The 21,120-nt window shown below is 34.5% G+C and overlaps 1 protein-coding gene across 1 annotated transcript in view; it reads left to right on the top strand.

The window, feature by feature from the left end:
- LOC100543833 (adhesion G protein-coupled receptor A3) overlaps positions 1 to 21,120 on the top strand; it is a 251,820-nt gene that overhangs the window by 107,938 nt on the left and 122,762 nt on the right. Inside the window, exon 7 of the mRNA XM_085229268.1 lies at positions 14,199 to 14,412. Within this exon, the coding sequence (XP_085085394.1) occupies positions 14,199 to 14,412 (214 nt within the window). The remainder of the gene's footprint in view (positions 1 to 14,198; positions 14,413 to 21,120) is intronic.

Here is a 21,120-nt window from a genome sequence, read left to right as displayed (position 1 = left end):
CCCAGCTAGAAAGAAATAAGGAATGTGCTCTTGTGAGTGAAAGGGCGAGAAGTTTCCAATAGCCTGCATTAGTGATCATTTGAAAGTCTGCAATTCCTTCCAAATATCAAGCTACCACTTCATAGAGACCCAGCATGGGCATCTTCATAGGGATCCATTTCCCAGCAGGAAAAGTGCTGCTCCTGAAAACACTGGAATGATCAGAAGAACTGATTAAGGGCTGCTAATTGGTATTTCCAGGTTGCCAATGAATATGAGCCTGCAAATTTTACAGATGAAATGAAACAGCAGTTTCTCAGAACATTATACTTTAATTCCTAATAGGACTCCCCAGCACACCTCTGATACAGAATTTATAAAACTCATCTAGTTCTTACCACTATTTATTATGTCCAGAACACTTGACAGGATTTGTAATGACTGCCAATAACTCAACACCACTTTTAATATCCTCAGAGAGCTTGCTGTTGATTGTATGTGTTGAGTGTTCCATCAGCTCTGTAGTGCCTGCCAGGTGCTTCATGGTGCTCATAATATCTGTTGAGCAGCTCATGGTGCCCACGACAGTAAGCAATTTCATAGTCAGTAGATTAATTTGAACTTAGGCGTAATAGAAGCCTCTCTGGGATTAAATAATAATAACTATTGGGAATGTTTACTGAGTAATATGTGTTGAAATATGCATACAGCTAATCAGATGAAGCATATCTTAAAGAAAATATTAAGAAGTGGTTTATAGATTGAAAAGCACCCATGAACATCTTCCACACTGCCAAACGTTTATACTTAGATGTACTGATCTTCCTTTTATATGCTAGAAGATCTCATGAGGTATCATTGTCACAAGATGAGAAAAAAAAATTGAAGGGGAAAAAACATTAGTAGGAAAAAGGAAAAAATCTAAATAGGGGAGAATGAAGCAAAAAGTCAAAATATGTGAAGGAATGAAGGAACAACTAGACAGTAAGAATTTCTGAATAGCTACAGGGGATAGTTTGCCATGAGCTTTTTACATCTATTTTGCATTTTTATGAGAGATGAAATCATCTTTCAAATTTCTTCTTGGCAAATCCTTCTCATACATCTGATTACTGAAGTTAGCCAAAGGAGACACCCATTCAGCAGTTAGATAAGTGCTTTTAGGATTTTTATAAAAGTTAATCTAAGTAATGGCACAGTTTGGAATTCACAAGAATCTACTTCCATATTTTGTTAACAGCTTAAGTAGTAAGAACTACTTAAATCTTCTTTAACAAAAATCTCAAGCTCTCAGAAATGTGCCACAAAGCAATTTTTGACAGGGTTGGAAATAAAGCTGAAAAGTTGTTTGATGATGAAAGATAGTTTTTTAGTCTTGTACCTAAACATGAGGGACTGCAGTGAGTTTGTAACAGTATGGGCAGAATATTGTTCTGAAAATGAATGATGAATTTGGCTTCATGTAGTGCCTTGTTACTGTTTCTCCATGACTTCAAATAAAAATCACTCAATTTACTGGAGGAAAATTACATTTTCATGAATACCCGAATGCAGTACTCTAAGTTCCACCTGAGATCTGAGAGTATTCTGTGATTTTTTTTTTTCTTGTGCTCATCATCAGAGTTTGATTCTATAGGCAGTGTTTTTCATTCAGTGAAGACTTGTATGAGTCTTAATGGGATTACAAAAGATAGCTCTTAAAGGGAGCTTAACTACACAGATGAGTGAAATACTAGACTTTATTTTCTGTCTCAGAGTTATATTGATACTATTGAGCTAACAGTTTCAAATAGTAAAAGTTCATTTGTTCTGCAAATTACAACTGTCAATGTTGATGTTTGGAAAAGTGTTGACTTCCTGTCTCTGTATCTTAGATTTTGTTTAAAGTTTAGAAAATAGCTGACAAAATACCAGTTCTGGAACAGATAACTGCTTCTCATGTAGGTCTTCTACAAATTAATATGCTACTTTTTACTTGTAGGTTTTATCTACAATTGGGGTCATTCTATGATCTTTTTTTAATTAAAAATGTGCTTAAAAAGTAATATATATATTTAAGAAATATATTAAAATCATTTTGACACAATATCATATTGTTTTGCAATTTCTGTGCACCAAGTGAAAAATAAAGTGCACGTATTCAGTTATTTTCTTAATATCAGTAGCTTTTCAGGTTTATCCTAATCTTTGTCATCATACTGCTGTCTTGACTATTTACAAAGCAGATGAAAGAAGTAGATCATAGATTTATAGAATGGTAGGGGTTGAGAAGAGCCTTAAAGACAATCTAGTTGCAACAACCCTACCTTGAGCAGGCACACCTCTCACTGGACCAGGTTGCCAATCTGACTAGGGCCTGAACACTTCAGAGATGGGGCAGCCCTTAATCAGTTCTTCTGATGGTTCCAGTGCCTTATCACCCTTACAGTAAAGAATTTCTACCTAATATCTAACATAAATCTCTCCTCTTTTAGTTTAGAACTATTACCTATTTCTACGTTCTCTGGTCAAGTTTCTTCCCATCATTCCTTTAGGCCGCCTCTTGGTACTGGAGGGAATTACCTCCCTTGATCTCCTAGGCATTCCTTCAATGCAGCCCAGGATATTATTGACTTAATGGAGTATCTCGTTAGTTCTCAAGAAGTTTAAGTGTAGAGTTGTCTAGATTTTTTCAAAAGTCATGTTGCTCTACTTGACTAGATGGTTTGATACATATACATTCACATCACTACATCACAGCATTTTCAATAAACATTTTATTGATTTGCTTCAGCAATAGACTGTAGGACGAAACTTAAAAGATCTAAGATGCAGCATGATTTATTAGCCTATACTGCATACATCATTGAAAAAGGAAGCAAATATAATCTCAAATGTTACATCTGTTCATTCTGAGATATACTCTCAGGGGAAAATATGAGTAAGGGCTAACATTGCAACTGAGTCATTTCCCTTTCTTTTATTAACATAGATGAGACAGCATCTGTCTTAATTCTCATTTACCTTCCCAGGAGTAGGTTGAAATCTCTGGGTTCAGGAGCCTTTTTTTCAGACGCCAAGGGTATCCAGAAACTGTTTTTGAATTCTGATAGTTCTCAGAGTGCTCCGTGTTCATGAAATTCAAATGTAGAGTATTTCACTCAACTTAGAGGGATTGCTACAGTGTGTTGCTTTGAAAGTATGCATTATGAATATTATGCATATGTGTATTCTATCTATTGTAGAGTGTCCTTTAGTTGCAGTGAATAGAATCGTAACTGTATACACTAAACTTAAATCTTTGATACTCAAGTAGGACTTTCACTATGGTTAACAGGGAATGAGTACTCCAAATTCAGAATTGTTTTATCTATTTGAGATCTTTATGATTCAGATTCTAGCATGCCTAAGGGCTCTGTCTACTGAGAAAAGTGTTAACAAAGAAAAAGATAAAAATACATAATACTGAGAATAGAGGTGAGACAAAGTGGAAGATAGCTGCAAGTTGTGAATTTCCAGGAGTTTGAATTACTACTCAGTCTCTGAATTCTGTAAAGTACCTTAGCTTGAAATGTTATCTCAGTTATTGTGAGTCATAAAATATGATTGAAGTGTCCTTTTTTTTGGCATAGTAGACTCCCTGATTATGGGGGATACTTCTAAGGGAAGGATACAACTCAAAGGGATACAATCATTTTGCTTATGTTCTGCTTCTCAATTCAAGAAGTGTTTTGTGGGAAAGATAAATAAGATGTTGAGTATATTAAGTGGAGGGAGGATGCAGTTGTTAAGGCATTGTTTGTACTTAAACAGTACCTTACGTTTTGTAGCTTTCCTCAACTTCACTGAAAATTCATCCTCTGAAGAAGCAGAGTCACGTTAAAATATAAGTACTTTCTGCTTGGATGCCCTGTACCTGTTCACTTTGGAACTTGCAGAAAGTGGGGGAAAGAAAGTGCACATTTATATTCTTTAAATACTCTTCTAACATGTGCTCTTAGAAATTTCTTGCCCATTTTAACGCTTAACTTCTTACAATGAAATTTCTAACATCTAGCCTGTATTTCTCACACTTGAATATCACCAGAACATTAAGCCATATTTCTCTTGGGCCATATATAGTTCTCCAGTATATTTTCATAGGTCTTTTTTTTTTTTTTTTTTTTTTTTTTTTTTTTTCAGTCTTGCCTAAAATGCCACAAGAAGCCTGAAGATTCAAGACCTTTTAGATCAATTGCAGCAATGCCATTGGGGGGAAAATAAAAAAAAAGGAACATTTTCTTTTAGATGCGTACTGTATAAAGCACTTTTTTCCCCCTTAAAATACAGTGTGGCTTTAGCTGCTTTCTCAGCAGTGGTGAGAAACAGTTGCATACCAATGTTTTATAGCCTATGAATGTTGAAATGTCCTTAGAATTTTACCTGATGTACTTGCACATCATTTTCCCTTTATCCCTAACAAAGTCTGCTTCCTCCATGTAATGGGAAGAATTTTGAAAGAGACATGTGCTTTTAAAATGTCAAAAATAGAAATTGGGAAATTTTATTTTTGAATAGGTACTTTTTCAGCATTTGAATTTAAGCCTGAAATCAAGAGAATGCATTTAAGCCTCATTCTGCATCAGCTTTTAAGAGCAGCCAAATATTTTGTGCCAGGGATGCTGAGAGAAAAATGAGATTTGAAATTACTTTTTCAGATGGTGGCAAAAATATATTATCTATATTGCCACAGGAGTCTTAACATAATCGTATGTATCTCTATGTAGATTGGTTTTGGAAGTTTTCTTTTCCACATGGATTATATTGAATAACCAAATACTGGCTCAGTATTAACAAGGTATGTTTCTTCATTTGTTCCTCTCAGTGTACACAAAACATCTTTTTGGCATCATTTGTTATTTACTTAAACTTAGGGATAGGCTTCAACCATTTCTTTCTTCATTTTCATGCCATTCTTACTACATTAACGCAATGTAAATATTGAAGTGTGGATTTTATTCAGTATATAGTAACTGACTAAACTCAAAATCTCAAGTACAAAGAAGGATGGATTAATTATTGAGATTTAGAACCCAACCCTGCAGTTTCTTGACAGTCTACAGATAGCCTGCTGCATTCGTGCAAAGCATCATTCTCTTCAAGAATATGCAGGATCAAGACCTTAGCTCCAATTCTGCAGGGAGTGCCTAATCATATGAATAGGTTTAATGATATTTGAATAGGAATACGTGCATTATTAACCTTTCACGGCATTAGGTTTTGCAAGATAAAGATAATGCTACAATTATAGTTAAATCCTCTTACAATTCTATTTTGCAGCGTTGGGATTTTCTTTAATAAGAAAATATGGGTAGTAATAATCTGTCTGTAAATCAAATAACATCATCATAAATTTTGACCCTTTCAAAGGCTGATGTGGTAGATTAATGTTCGGTCTGAGGTAAGTGAACCATTTTATGTATCGAAGTTTTCAATGGTTAACCATTAGATAGCATGAAACCAATAAAGCTCTAACCTTTTGGCTCCAAACTGTAGATTTCTTGTATAAATGTGATCATTCTCAAACTGGGGGAAAAAAATAGAGCACTTTAATTTAATATCAGACATTATTACCTAATTTGGTGATAATTTAGAACACTGCAAAGATGGGTGTACAAGATGAATAGTATTAAAAAAAAATACAAAATATAAAAGAAGCATTACAACAGTAATTAACAAATTTAAAAGATGAGATTTTACTACTACATGATTTTTTTGCATCTCTATTCACATATGAAAATATAGTTCAGTAGAATGCTTTACCACAGAAATCCTGCTGATATAGATGCTGGAAATGTATGTAATTTGTTTATTTCCTGAGATTACTCTTAAATTATATCAGTGCTTATTGATGTATAGTTGTATCTGATTTTCTACATTTTCTTTTCTGGCCTGTTCCAAAAACCAAGCAAAATACTGAATGGAAAATGTAACTAAAAGGTATTGAGGAGAATATTAGTGAAATCTTTTTCAGTCTTCTAAACTCATGCCCCCAGAGACTTGACTGGCCATCTCCAAAGCATAGCTGCTCTTGAACAAACTAATGGTAAGACAACTGGCCTTGGAGTAGAATACATGTTACTGAATCTTAATAATGTAACATATAGGTTAAAATATAGGGTTTAATTCTACCACAGTAATTTCTAGATAAAAAGATACGAATCTCTGTCAAATGTGTTAACATTGTGTATTTAACAGCACTGATTACAGTTTGTTATAATTAATCTTCTTTTATATTTTTTAATAGAAAAATTCCATATAAAGCAACCATCAACTAAGAAGAATGTATTCTCGTGATATTTCACACTTCTATAGCACTTTCCATATATGTCACTTTTCTAAAATGTATAAAGATGCCCATAGAAAACTGCAATTACTGGCACTGTCATCTGTGCTGATAGGAGTTCGGAAATGGAAACCTTCATACAATGACTGTGGCAAGTTCTTACTTCAGCACAGCTGTTGCTTGTTCTGCATCTTGTGAGATTTTTACCTATCATTGTTGTCCAGCAGTCTCGAAAGATAGAGGGGTACTCATTTAGGTACAATCACTGCTGCTCTTGGGACATTTCTGCTGCTTCCTCGGTGTAAGTAACGATAAGAAAATAGAGAGAAAGTGGTGAGTGGTGCTTAAGGTTTGAAAAGATGAGTGCTACCACTGCAATTCCCAGACAGATAAAGGTAATCAATGTATTTTGTAGAGCTAAGTGTGTTATCGCTGCCCCTACTCAGCCATTTTTACAAACTGCAAGGTGCAATGAATGTACGTAGCTGCCAGCTTGCTTGCCATGAGGACAATTGGAGTAATTGAAATTAGCTTTCTAGCAATGGCTTCTGACTCTTGCCAGTGGAGGAAATCGTGTTGATGAATCTTTCAATAGCATAGTTGCAATATATCACAGTCCAGTTTTACTTTTTGTCACATGTCAATTTTTAGGTTGTGGCAGACATTCAAATGTTTCAACTTCTCCCCAGCATGCAAAGTAGAAGGCTTCTGGGATGAATTAAAAACAAGGAACTGAAAAATGGCAGCAGGTGTATTTGACAAAGAAGATGTTAATGATGAAGAAAACTGCCATTCTTGTAAATTTCTGCTAGATATACTAGTGCAAGACATGGGCTTCATTTTGCATACACACAGATAATATTTTTGATTAGTTGATTAATTGGACAGTAATCTTGAATTTTCTTGTGGAAATTTTTCAAGTAGCTATTGTCATTTTACAAGTTAATGTTATATTTGGCACTTTTATTATATGCTATTAAGTAAACCTGCTACCTCTGTATTTCTACCTAAGAAGTAAATCACTGTTATCATCAGCCAAGAGTTTTTCCACTGATCTCTCATTTGAAATGCTTGTAATGGACACAACACACATCAGTCCCTAGACCTAGTGCCAAGCTGAGAATTTATTTTCACAAGGGCTTATGAATATGGGGTAAAGTCATGTAGAGATGGATGGGTTACATGGCTGGACTTGTCATCCACCTGCTGAGTGCTGGCTGAAACCTTCATGACTTGCTAAGTCATGCTACGCACTGAATTTGAATTACACATTTTCCAGATCAACCTTCCTTAGGTTTTATGCAGGTATAACTTCTTTTAATTGAGTAAGTCTGAGAAGTTTGAAATCCAAGTACTTCTCCATGAGGCTGTCATCCAAAGCTATGAGTGCAGCACTTCTCTTGGCATGGCTTTAATCTTCTGTTCTGCTGATATGGGGTGTATTTATGAGGTAAGCTAACCCAGATAACTGAAGGACAAGCAACAGTGAACTGTGACAGCCTGGACTTACTGTAGCTAACTCAGATGAATCCTGGGACTGCTGCATCTGTTCAGGTTCCTGCAGCAGCATCTGTGTTCATAACAGTGCCCCAATCTACTAACTGCTATGCCTGCTCAAAAGACATAGACTCTTTCTTTCTCTCTCTTTTTCTCATTGAAGAATTAATAGAATTTCACAGGAATAAAATGTAATATAAAACATGTAACTGAAAATAAAACAGTATTCTTGTGGGAACTCTTTTTCTTAGGTTAGTAGCTATTGGGTGTTTTTTTTTTTCTTTCCAATTATATTTTAGTATTTCAGTGTAGCACTTAGCATTGCAATCTAAACTTAAAGATAAGATTTAATTTTGAGATGCAGCAAAAAAATCATCTCCTTTATGTAGTGGTTGGCAGCCTTGCCCATGGCAGGAGTTTTGGGGCTCAGTGATCATTAAGTTCCCATTCCAGACTAAGCCATTCTGTGATTCTGATTCCTGCCTGGAAAACATGTATGTATGTAGGTGGAAAGGACCAGTAGGATGGTAGAATGTACCTTGCCCAGCAAGCTTAATGAAATTGGTAGGAATAAGATGCTATGTTACAAATGGGAGTTCTACTTGTTTTCTGCAGTGAGCGGTACATGAATATGGATCAAAGTCTTCTTGTCCGAAGCCCAGAAGACTTATCTCATTTAGTTGTGTTTAATACATCTTGGCATCTGTATTTTCTACATGTTATGTTAAAACTGAAACCAGGCAAAGCTTTTATTAAAACTGAAGCTTGGCTCCAATTATTTATTCATTCTTGACTTCCTTGGCATGTGGGATGGTCTGTGGCATTCTGCACCAAATTCTGCAATATGGAATTGGCATTTATGTACTGGCACCTTTTCTTTTTGGCAGAACTGGTCTTCAGAGCAATTAAAATAATTCTGTTGCTTTGGGTGTTTTTTTTTTCGGTTCTGTTCAATAAATATCAACAGATGTAATTTGCTTCGTCAGCAATTCAATTTTTTAAATAATGCTTATCAGGTTTTTTTCTTCATTTTCATCTGTCCTTTTTATTGGACCTGTTCTTTCATTTTGTCCTCACTTCCAGCTTCTCCCCACTGTGCTTTCCATGCACATTTCTTTCCCACTGAGATTGTATACAAATATTAGAGCTCTAACTCTCACTTTTGTCAGCAGGATGTGCTGCACTCTGTAGGCGTACTCAATTCAAATAAAAAGCCCATTGGCAATACAACAAATCAAGTGATTAACAAGAAACAAAATGCCAACCTTTTTTTTTTTTTTTTTCTTTTCTCTTGTTCCAAATGCTTGCAGTGCACTGTAGCAAACTGATTTCCTACTGAGAGGCAGAAGTTCAGTGGTATATCCTAGCATATGTGAATTGTGATGCTGCATAGATGTGGAGGCAGCCTGGATAGACTGGAATTTTCTATTTCTTAGCATGTGAATGCTACGAGTATGGGCAAAGCCAGTTAATGAACCCACAAAATGTATAGCAGATACTGTGTACTAGTCTAAATGCTCTAGTGTGGTAACCAGGATGTTGCTGTTAGGAGCTGTTTAACTTTTGTGGGCTATATATACAGAAGAAAATGTAACATACTGTGAGCTGGGACATGGTTTCATTTTCTGTACTCATGTCTCCACTATCTTGTGCTGGTCATTCTGCTTAATGACCAGCCAATTTTCTGTAGTTTTGATGTAGTCCTATTGCATGAGCCAGCTTTTGAGTTTCCATAATTTTAATCATTAAAACAGGAAACAGTTTCCATTAATTATAGTACATATTCAAATGTGATCATATAATATAACCAAAGTACACATTAGAGATGCATTGTACATCTCCATTGTATCTGTAGAAACATTTGTCTTCCACGTACATCCAGTGATAGCAGTGATTCCTTCACTTTCCATATTTTCAAACAGTGAACAGAAAAGGACAAAATTATAAGGAAAATCAAACTATAATTAAAATCTCAAAATGTGAATTGAGAGGAAAAAAGCATAAAATATTCCTAGTGTGTGCATCATAAATTGTTCTATAAAGTTACTAAAGGAATACGCATTGGAACTTTGGTATAGCTTGTTACCCTTCTGTTTTAGCTAATGGTAATTAAAATAATTTCTATTTTCTTTTTCAACTTTCTATATATATATTGGGGCACCGCATGCATAAAAATGTGCACAGATGTAGTCTCTATGAGAAGTATTCTTGAGTAATATTCAGATACAGTGGTGTCTGTGCACCCTGATTCCTCTTCCATATGCCTTCAGTGTTCTAGTCTAGAGCTAATCTGAAATGCAAGATGTGGTAGCATAAAGAATAGGGCCTTCAGTCAACAAAAACCTTTTCTGCTGAGGAATGAGAGAGAAAGAAAAAGGTGTAATTACTGTAATGATGGATTAGACCTTTAGATTCATGCTGCAATCAGTGATTCCTGTGGTGCTCTGCTGCAATCACTGTTCAGCGCTGACTGGAGAGACAAGACAGGTGAAGACTGTAAAACACTTCAGCAGTCATTGGTCTAAGTGCCCATAGGAGATTCAAACCTCTCATCTGCTGATGGTGCTGACTCCAGACTTGAGGGCAGCAGAGTTGGTCATCTTGGAAAGAGAATCTTGGAAAAATTAATTAAATAAATAAAACTCCGTAAATTAATCCTTTCCCTCCAAAAATAAAACAAAACAAAACAAAAAATCCAAACAAAAACAATTGAAAACTATTTTAAATCTTACGAGACAGTTATATCTATATTTACATATGCATAATAGCCTCAGAGTTTACAGATACTTAGTTGGATTAATCTCCTAATCAAAGAGAAAATTTCTGTTGCCAAAACTGTTATATTTCAAAAGTGCTGTCAAATCAATGCCAAAATCATTCAAAATACTTTCAGAATCTCTGCCTTTTTTACTTCTTTATCCCCATTGAAGCCTGAGAATTTATTTACAGTATTCGTAAATACTTTTATTTTAATGATGAATTTAAAGGCTTGTAGAATTATGGATTTAAAATAAGTATGCATTTCCAACAGATGCTGATAAAACTATGCTGTTGTTTTATAGCCATTTAGGATAAAGGGTATTGGCCCTAATCCTGAAATTCATATTAATTAATCCTTGTCTCTGTGAGCTGTCTCTGAAGTCAACTGGAACTTTTGCATGAGTAATAGTTGCAGAATCAGCCCCAGTCACTTAAGTGATGATTACCCCTTTAGAATAACAGAAGATTAACTCTGGCAATCATTTTTTGATAGACATGCAGGTGTTTTGTAGCAATATTCAAATGGACCTTCCTTCCAAAGAAATTGTACAATTTTTACTTTATAAATGTGCTTTCAGCATTATTTGTCAATTTGTGCAAAGTATGTACATTTCAAAAGGATTCAGGCTCTCAGAAAGATATTCTATCCTAATGATTAACCAAAGCATGTTATCTTCACTCTGCATCTTTGTTGGTACTTGTATGATTTGTAAGGAAAGAGCAGATGAGTAGATCACTGATGTCATTGATGCTAATAATTTTTGTAATTTTGATATGCTGCAATGAAAAAAGAAAAGTTTAATTTGCTTTGTTAATTTTGAAAATCTGCATAGAATAGTTCATCTATACTCCATTTCTGAGTTTGGTCTGACTCCCAGGGCTGAGTCAGAAAAGTGATAACCAGCTATAATGGCATAGACAAATGTACAGTTAGTACAGTAAGTTAGTACTTACATAGTTTGACTGAAGATATATTGATAGGTTAGTTTGCACTTACTAATTTGTAGCCTCATAACACAATGTGTCACTCACTGCTTGAGAAAACAACTTATGTTTGACATAATACAATATTGACAAGTTAAAAATGAGGGATGTATTAATGAAAAGTATTTGATTCCTGTGAGTTCTGTATACTGCAGTTGTAGTTATGACAGTGTGTTTAATTTTCTGGACTCTGTTCTCATTTTCTTTCATTTGCGATATTTGAATGTAACCAGGATAAACAGATCAGTCTGTTAGTTTATGACTGCAGACAATAACTTTGCTTATATTCTGTACTTCATAATAACGATTGTAGTGTTTTGGAGACAGGGGTAGTCTCAGTCTTCAAGTAAAAATGTCTAATGTAAATCACCAAGCCTGTAACTGTTATGAATGGAGTAGTAATTTGGTTTACTTACTCTTCTTTTAGTTAGAAGTCCAACTTTGTATAAAAATGTTAAGTATGTTTCAAGGAAATTGTAGTAGTGTATCCATGCAGGCACAAGCAGAAGATATATGCACAAATAAGGAGTGATCTCTGAAGCATGCCCTTTATAGTCACAGCAGGCTTACAACATTTTAGTAGATAGCACTTAGTCCCTTAATCCTCTGTGTGCTACTGCCAGGCAGCAGTATCACAAATTCACTCATGCACAAATCCTGCGTATTATGCTGGCCAGCATTCCTTCTCTATGAAAAAAGTGAAATGATCCCTCTCACTGTTTATTCAAAGTAGGTGATGAACATGCTATTTAACATTTAAATGCCCTCTAAGTATTGAGAGCCCAAAGCTATACTTATAAGCGCAACATCTCACAATTTAACTGTTCTAGTTAAATACAGACAATATCTGAATGATATAAAGAAGTGTGTTACAGTGGGGTGCTGAGTAAAGGAGGAACAAACTCTATCAGTTATCTACAATTTTTAGCAGTGCTAGAATCAGTGATTATGACTTGTGTTCTGGTTATGTACATCTGTATATATATATTGCAGGAAACAGGATTTTAAGCAGTGTAATGGAAAAAAAGGTTAAAGTATTTGTTGGAAAAATAGATGGTTGAGATTTTCACTACTGGTGGAAATGTGAAAGGGTGACCTTTCAACTGACAGCCCGGTAGGCTGGATAGGTATTAATGATGAGACATCTTTAAATGAAAGCAGAAGAAAAATAAGGGGGAGGAGGGTATAGCTTAAAAATTCAGTTTTCTCATCTATTTAGAGGGGTTTCCAAGATGCAGAAGTGTAGGCAGGTATTGTGGCTTAGATGAGATTGCAGTAATACAGTTAAAAAGTCACCCAGACTCATTCAATTCTTTTGGTATTGTAGGCTGAAGTGAAAAAGGTATGTTTTAGAAATTATCACACAGGTTCTCCATGGTAGCATCTTCCACAATCAAGTATCTGAGTCCTTAGAATTTTTATTGCTGCTAGAATTTTTACATGATGATAACAGAGTATCAGAGGGGATAATTTTCCTATTTAAAGAGTCTATATCAGAAGAAGAGAAGATATGGTTTTCCTTTATTCCTTATTATCCTATGAATCATGATCTCCCGCTCTCCCTTTAGATGTGGACTGTCTGTTTCAATACCTTTCCTAGAATGATCCTTTTCAATGATCTGCTGTCAATTTAAAGAAATCATGTTATCGAACAAAGCATAGAAAATATTTTACAGAAACAGATTCCTTCAAAATCTAGTAATAAATAGTGAAAGGAAGAAATACCATTTCATTATTAAGGGATGTAGCCTTCAATTCCTGCTTAGGCTGTGAAGCTAATAGATTTCCAGTAGTCTCAGAAATGTATATACCTTCCAAACTTAAAACGCTCTTTAATTTTTTTGTAATTGACCTTACAAATTTGGGTACGTGATGATAGCAGTTGTTTTTCATAAGACTCTGAGTAGAATAAGAATATACAGTATTCTGAGAGAGTATTTTTGGGGGAAAGACAGGAGAAAGAAAGTTCAGGAAAAAAAGGTGATGAAACGTACTGCACTATCAAATAGTAAAATAGAGATTTAGATAAATATTTAATCTTGAATAAACATCTAGAGCATGAAGATGACTTGCGGAAGAGGCAGAAGGAAGAAGGGACAATGAAATAAGAAATAATGGTTGAACTTGAGAGCAAAGTTTACTATCTCTTATTAGCCTTATCAGTATCCAAATACCAGGCACATGAGATAGTTTAGGCTCTCTGGAGTGGCTGAATTTTTCAGTGGCAATTTCATCCTCTGATAGTGAAGTGTCTTGTAAATGTTAATTGTGCCTGAATTGATAGGTGTATTTTTTTTATTTTTTTTTTAATCAGAAGACTGATTTTTGTCTGTATAGCTCTGCAGTAAACATTTTGGTTTGAGCAAAAGGTGAGACTGGAGGATCTCAAGATATTGTTTCCAATCTCAACCGTTAACTATTCTGTAAATACATTCTGTAGACAATCTAGTAATCCTGTAATCACTGCTCTCATGTTAATAAAAGATTTGATTCCTAGGATTGACATCATCATCAGAGTTAAGTGGATAGTATGTGAGCATATATTTTTATCTTAGTATTTTAATAACAAGATCTAGAAAGCTAGAATTTTATGCAATTAGTCCACTTTATTCATAAGAGGAAAAAATAATTTTGAGAGTTTTTTTCTCTTTACATTTTTTGGCTTTCTCTGCAGCTGGACCTCTGGAGCTTCCTCTTTTTGAGCTGATCCCCTCACAAAGACAAGTGGTTTTTCATGGAGACCGCTTACCCTTTCAGTGTACTGCAACCTACGTTGACAAAACTACCCAAGTACATTGGTACCATGCTGGTCGACTTATTGAAACAGATGAAGAGAGTGGTATATTTGTGGAGGACAGCATCATTCATGACTGTTGTTTAATTACACGGTAATGTATAAACATCTCTTGTAATATTCAGACTCGTTGACAAGGTGAACAGAGGCTAGAAATAAGCCTCATTAAAACTTACATCAAAAGATGTTTTGTTTGTAGTAAATCAATTGTGCTTGAATCTTAACACACACACACATAGATCTTTCTTGGTTATGAGTGGATGTGTTTGCAAATTGAATTTCTTGTATGTAAGTATCCAGATTTGAGCAAATGCGGGTTTGAGATAAGAACAGAATTTCTTACGCAGTAAGAAATGTTGAAAAATAAGTATATCATGATAACTTCAGTAGCATACTGACCCACAGATTGAATCGTGGTCCATTTGTGAAGAATTAATAATTTAAAAGACTTGGATTATTTTTGTAGGTGCCAGTATATCAGATACTGTATTCATTTAGCTAGTAACCTCATTTTTGATTCTTATTAAAATTTTTCTCATATTCAGTGACTTACTATCTTTGAGCCTCTCTGTCCTTGAGAGACAGAAATGCATAATCTACAGAAAACTTTGCTGATGTGAAAAATAGAAGTGAAATGAAGTAGGATAGGCTTCCTTAAAAAGAAGTACCAACTAATATAATGTTATTTGTCAATAGCCATATTGTTCAAATTTTGCTTTGGTCTTCCCTTTTAAATCTTATTAAGGTACTATGCATCTTTATATTTTTGGTTTTCATTATAGAGTCTGGGCTTGTCACTAAAAACTGCTGAACTGTCACAGACATCCTTTTGTTATTTGCCAGTTTCCATCATTGATCAAAAAAGTCAGATTCTGTATATGAGGTGGAATGAAAGTAGTTATGCTAATTAGCTCTGGATCATCATTAACTTCTTTTCACTCAGTTACTCTCTATTAATATGATTGACCTGAAATGCTTCTGAACTATCAAATGAAAGTTACAAAGGGAGTCAAATTAATTCCTCTTCACTGGGATCTTCCAGTTTTACTGACTTTAATTTTGTCTGCTCACTGGGTATTTGACCCCTTTTGGAGTGGATCAAGAGACACGTATCTGACCTACTCTAACAACTACTGCTTTTTTTTTTTTTTTAATATTGATGTGTAGGACTGTAGTGGATAACGAAAAAGATTTTCAGACCAATTTGTATGGTAATGCCAGCTGCATGAGCTATTATATAACTGGCAAGTAACTTAAAGTATGTTCCTTTTATATCTGCAATATCACAATTAATAGACATACTGCTAATCACCTCAACTGAATTTTATTTTGCATTGTATAAGTGATTTGTAGAGAGTATATTGATATATTGTAGAAAATGTCTCAAAATGTGTAAGATTTTTCAAAATTGATATCCCCTTAATAAGTTAAGTTTAGAAGTTGCTTGACTGAATATTACTTTATATTGGTTAATTTTTGTCAGACTATGAAGTAGAAATCCTTGTCCACCATAGCAATGTTTTAAAAGAATTACTGATCTGTTACCTACATCGTTTAGTGTGCTATTAAATAGATGAATTCAGATCATGTTGCAGTATACACTGGGGCCAAGCATTCTGAATAAATATCTTCAAGATACATCATAGCATTTGCTGTTATATACTGGAAGATTGGACTCCACCAAGCTATGTGATACACACTGTCAAAATGAGGCAAACTATTTTTGGAATAAAACTCAGAACCTTTAAACAATTATTTTTATTGCATATTTGTTTGAGCTGTATGTTTCACTTCACACTACAGTAGGGCATCAATGCTGCCTTTGTTATGCAGCATAATCCTTATCCAATAACAGTAATAGTACTTAAAAAAAACACGGTTCTGCTTTGATCAAGGAACTGATCAGTATTAATTGGTGCAGGCATGAGAGACTGTGCTTTTGGAAAGTAACTTTCAGAAAATATACTATTTTGAACTCAGTGATTTTATTTGTATAAATTATAGATTATGTGTTGCCTCTTCAAGTTGAAAATGAGAAAACTTGGTTCAAGTTAGGACTGTAAAAACTCTGCTGAGCATTTCTTAATTTTACTCTTATCTTCATGACTGTCCATAGTATAACTGTTTATATTGTTACATGCAATTACACACTGTTTTGTGACGATTCTTAAAGCCATCAGTCCTAGATTAATTCACAGTTGTATGATACACTGTGAAACACCAGGAAGACAATGCCTTCCTGAGGTTATCGTATGTTAAGTATAACATTTGGAGTGAAAATAGAGGTAATTTAAAATCGTCTCTTACAGTCTCTTATTTTCTTTCCTATACATACTCTTTACAGCAAATATTGCAAACATTCGCTTTCTGGCTTTTCTGTGATTATGCTAAAAGATAGGCTTTGGCTTGTACTGCTTAGCAACTTAAAGATTTCTGAAGGTAGTGTTGAGCACAGAGGTGTAGTCTTGTTGGAAAAGCTGCTTATTCAAACATTTTTTTTTAGTGGTTATTTTATTAGGTAGTTCCAGATATTTCTGGACATGGATTTACAATACAAATATCATGCTAAGCTCTTCTGTTTTATTAACTGGTGCAGTAGAAGGATAAAATATCCAATGTGTGGTTTTTTTCCTCCTATGTTAAAGCAGAGTAAAACAAAATAAATGTTTTTGTTACAATAATTAAACTAAAGTTTTGAACTGTATTCCGGACTGTGACATTTTTCTTGGCAAAGAGTATTCTCTCATAGGAGATCTTGAGGAGGTATTTTCAATTCTGCTGCTAGCTCACATTTACCATTTCTTGCCAATGATAATAATATTTGATTTTACTCATGTTTAATTTTCTGACATTATGCCTGTGTAAAAATGCCATAGTCATACATGAAAATGTAAATGTGATATGGAACTAATTTTCTATCAGCTGTGAATGGGTCTATTTGAAACTGTGACTTGTGTTTGCATGAAGATGTCTTAATTTCTTATGGGTGGAATATTAGATTATGAATATGATGACAGTAAGGGGCAATAAAACTATCCACATCCCAGAAACCACACAGAAGAGGCTCCCAGCAGCACTATATCTTTCCCTACTGTTTCTCCTTTCTGCCAGGAGAGACGGAAAGGTAGTTATTAGAATATTAAACTAAAAAAAGAATGTATTTTAGCATTATGAACCAGACAACTTCATAGTATTGAAAGACTTTGATTTTTGAGAGTAGCTTAATCACCCCATAGTCTGTAGTGACTATCCTAATGTCTCTTTAATCCTATTTTGTAAATACTTTTGCTAAATGTTTAACAGTACTTATATCTCTGACAGCTGTAATGGTTGCTCTGGGGCCATTACAGTTCGCACTGTCTCTTTCTGAAAACGTTAAACTTTGTAGAAAGTTAAGAACCCATAAAAAAGAGTGTTATAATCAAAGAAAGTAACATGCTCTTAACTGAACGTAGGGCAGCAGGTGCTGGTGTCAGTAAGTTTTTTGTGTATCATTTTGCATTATGGTATATAGATAGATTTGCTGTTGGAAATTCATACTATTAGGTCTCAGCTGTTATCCCCCACAAAAATTATTGTATCTTAAAAAGTGTCCTATTTCAGTCTTTCAAACATGACTGCTAAATGTAGTCCTTAATAATAGTAATGAAAAGGAAGTAAGCTTAAGAGTCTGGCTTTGCTTTACTTTGTTTTTTTTAAGCATACAGTGATTCCTTATATTTGCACAGCAGTCTGCAGCCAAAGTGGGATGGTCGAAAGTAAGTAGTGAATGTTGAGATAAGACAATATGGAACTACAGCTGATCCTTTAGATGTAACAAGGATAGGGGCATCAGTAAGAACATTTGTTTTAAAGTTAATACATAACATGCATATACTCATTTCAGAAAGGTGCTTTTTAGCATACATAATTATTTGGAAATCTCCAAAACTTCCACCTGCAAAAAAAATTGTGATAGCAGAGAAGAACCTCAAATAACTGTCCTCTTTTATGGTAATAAACAAGAAACTAGGAGAAAAATTAAAAGGAATGAAGTATTATTTTTTGTAATCTGAAGGGTCTACTAAATCCGATGAATAATTTCTTAAATGTTTGAAGTTATTAGAATAGCTGTTAGTAAGGGATTTGTAATTGGACTGAGACAGTTTCTCTAACAGAATAAGGTCAGTTTAAGATGTGGTTAGTGAAAGAAATGAATTTCAGTACAAATTGATGCTGAAGTAGATAAGTGGCATTTTGACAAGTTTGTTTTGCAGGCAAGTAAACTGTATAAGAACAGAACACTTTCAGAAATTCTTTGCTTATATTTTGTGGAAAGAATCCAGATGACCTTTGAACTCTTAACACTTTGTGGCAAGGATACGCTTGATAGAGATGTTAAGCAAGTGGCAATGGTTTGGAAGAACATTTGGTTAACAACTGCAGACTGAAAATGGTATGTTGATGATGAACCAATTGCTAGGCTGGTTGCAGAACTGATAGTTCAAATGTATACCAAGTTGTGGCAAGATATTGGAGCTTCACTTCATAAGACATGAAAAAAAGTGTTAGAACAGATGAAAAGAATGCTGTTTGAGTGCTTTGTGTTCTGTTGTCATAAGAATTTGGAGATGTATGAGCAGCTGAAGGTCACACTGAGACACCAGGGGAGATGAGCAGGAATCATTTAGTACTGATACTTAGTGCACCTAACTGAACTCTATTTGACCCTTTGCTGTCAAGTAGTTAGGAAAAAAATGAAGCAAAATAACATAAATCAATATTTCTGTATTGTTTTGTGATTACTTTAAAATCTGTGGTTAACAGTCTACAGCTTCAGGCACGGCAGGCAGCTAAGGATTAGCAACAGATGCACCTTCACCAGAAAAGTTCTTGTATTTCAGACAGAAAGATGATATTCAAAATTATTGCAGAATACTATGAAAAACACATTTGATTGTCAGGATTCAAGGTATTCTCCATGCAAATTAGTATTCAAGTTAGGCTTTTCCTCTAAATGCTTTTAATTATTTGAATAAAACCCAATGACATTTTTACTAATCAGTTTGGGGAATAATGTAAAATACAAACTGTGAGAAAATACATCAATACTATGAAAAACAAAAGCAACAACCATTATATCCTCTACCGTTAGAGGAACAGACACATGAGTATTGTGCTGTACCATGAAAATTCAAGGGTTTTTCTGGGAAACTGCTTATTCAAACATGCAAGGGAAATAGTTATTTTCATCAGAAATGTGTTAGTAATTTTTGTATGATAGAATTAAAAAGATATAGAAAAGTTCTAAATACTTCATGCTTTTTAGATCCACAATTCTAATATTTTATTTTCACAACTGTAGAAAATGAAAATAAATAAAAGGATGGAGTCCTTGAAAATTTTTAATGTTTTTATTTATTTATTTATTTTACTGTTGAGAACAGGCTAAGAAGGTGCCTTGCACCAAATTTACACTTCTTGTTTCCATTCTGTTTCTTTCTTGCAACTGTGTAAGGTCCCATCTAACCATACCACTCAAATAAAGCTTTAAGTTCAATGTTAAGAACAAAAATGTGAACTTCCCCCAAGGAGGAAAGTAATGCAGCTTTGCTTAGCTTTTTAGGGCCAGTATGATTTTGATACAGCCCTTCAAACAGCTTCAACTGTGTACCTGAGGAGATGCTACACTACAGCAGGTTTAGAGTGAACACTCCAAAACGATTTTTTTTAATTACTACTCCTATCAATGCTGATATAATTATATGCTTTCTTGCAGCCCAGGCAATTGTTTATAACCCCGTGCATCAGCTGTGTTTTTAAGAGCAATTCTGACTTATTTACAGAGCCTGATGTACTCTTCCTTTCAAGTCACTCTCAATACTGGCGAAGCAAACAGTTTTAAATATCAAAATGAAAAAGTGAACTACATTTTATTGTTCGTTGACCTATTTTTATATTTTGTATTTTTGTAGTTTTGCATTTTGACCCATTCAAATTAGAGAATGTCTTAGGATGTGTTCCTTATGGACTTCCACAAAGTTGGTTTTCTTTGTTTTTGTTTTTCTTTACTCCATTAGCATGCTGGAATTTCATGAAAATAGGTCCCAGTCCCTCTCTTCTTCCACTGTATAGATTAAAAGAACCTCATTTTAATTGTCTGTAGTATACTGCTTGAGTGTCTCATGGACATCACAGAATAACACTGTTGGAGATGCATTCTATGCTGGAGGAATAACTGAGACAGTTCTTGAAGTTCTTGTGCAGGAATCTGCTGCATATTGCCTCCTTTAGTTCTCAAATTCTTTCAGCTCAGCAAATAAAGCAGTATTATAGCCCCAGTATGCAATGGCTTAATCACATTAAGTATTCTTTAGAAAAAAAAAATCTATAATTGTAACATCACCATTGTCACGGGAGAGTGGAAAATTTTGTCAAAGTTGTGTGCATTTAACAAATACATTCATATTGCAGAATTAATGTACTTTTTGTTTTCTTCTGCGTTTTTTTCTTTTGGTTGCTCCCAGTGGCACGTAATCAGGTAATCAAGACTTGTCATAAGTAGGTTAACACTTATGAATCATCTGCAAAATATTTTGTTTAAAAAGCTTTTTATGCAATTCTGACTATTGGACTGATTGTTGTAGTGTTATTTTTGTCTAGGAACCTCCGCTAGTGTACAGATCACAGGAGTTATGCTAATGAAATAAATCTTTCTCTGGATCTCACGTTGCAGTGAACAGACTACTTAAGGGCAAATGAAAGGCATGTGGCAGGTGTAGCAGTACTTCCTCAGAAAGCTGGAGTTGCATTATCTTGCAGG

This window comes from Meleagris gallopavo, chromosome 8, assembly GCF_905368555.1.
Source record: "Meleagris gallopavo chromosome 8, MGAL_WU_HG_1.1, whole genome shotgun sequence".
Classification (NCBI taxonomy): domain Eukaryota; kingdom Metazoa; phylum Chordata; class Aves; order Galliformes; family Phasianidae; genus Meleagris; species Meleagris gallopavo.
The sequence above is the reverse complement of the archived record's forward strand: the minus strand, read 5'-3'. Positions and strand labels throughout refer to the sequence as shown.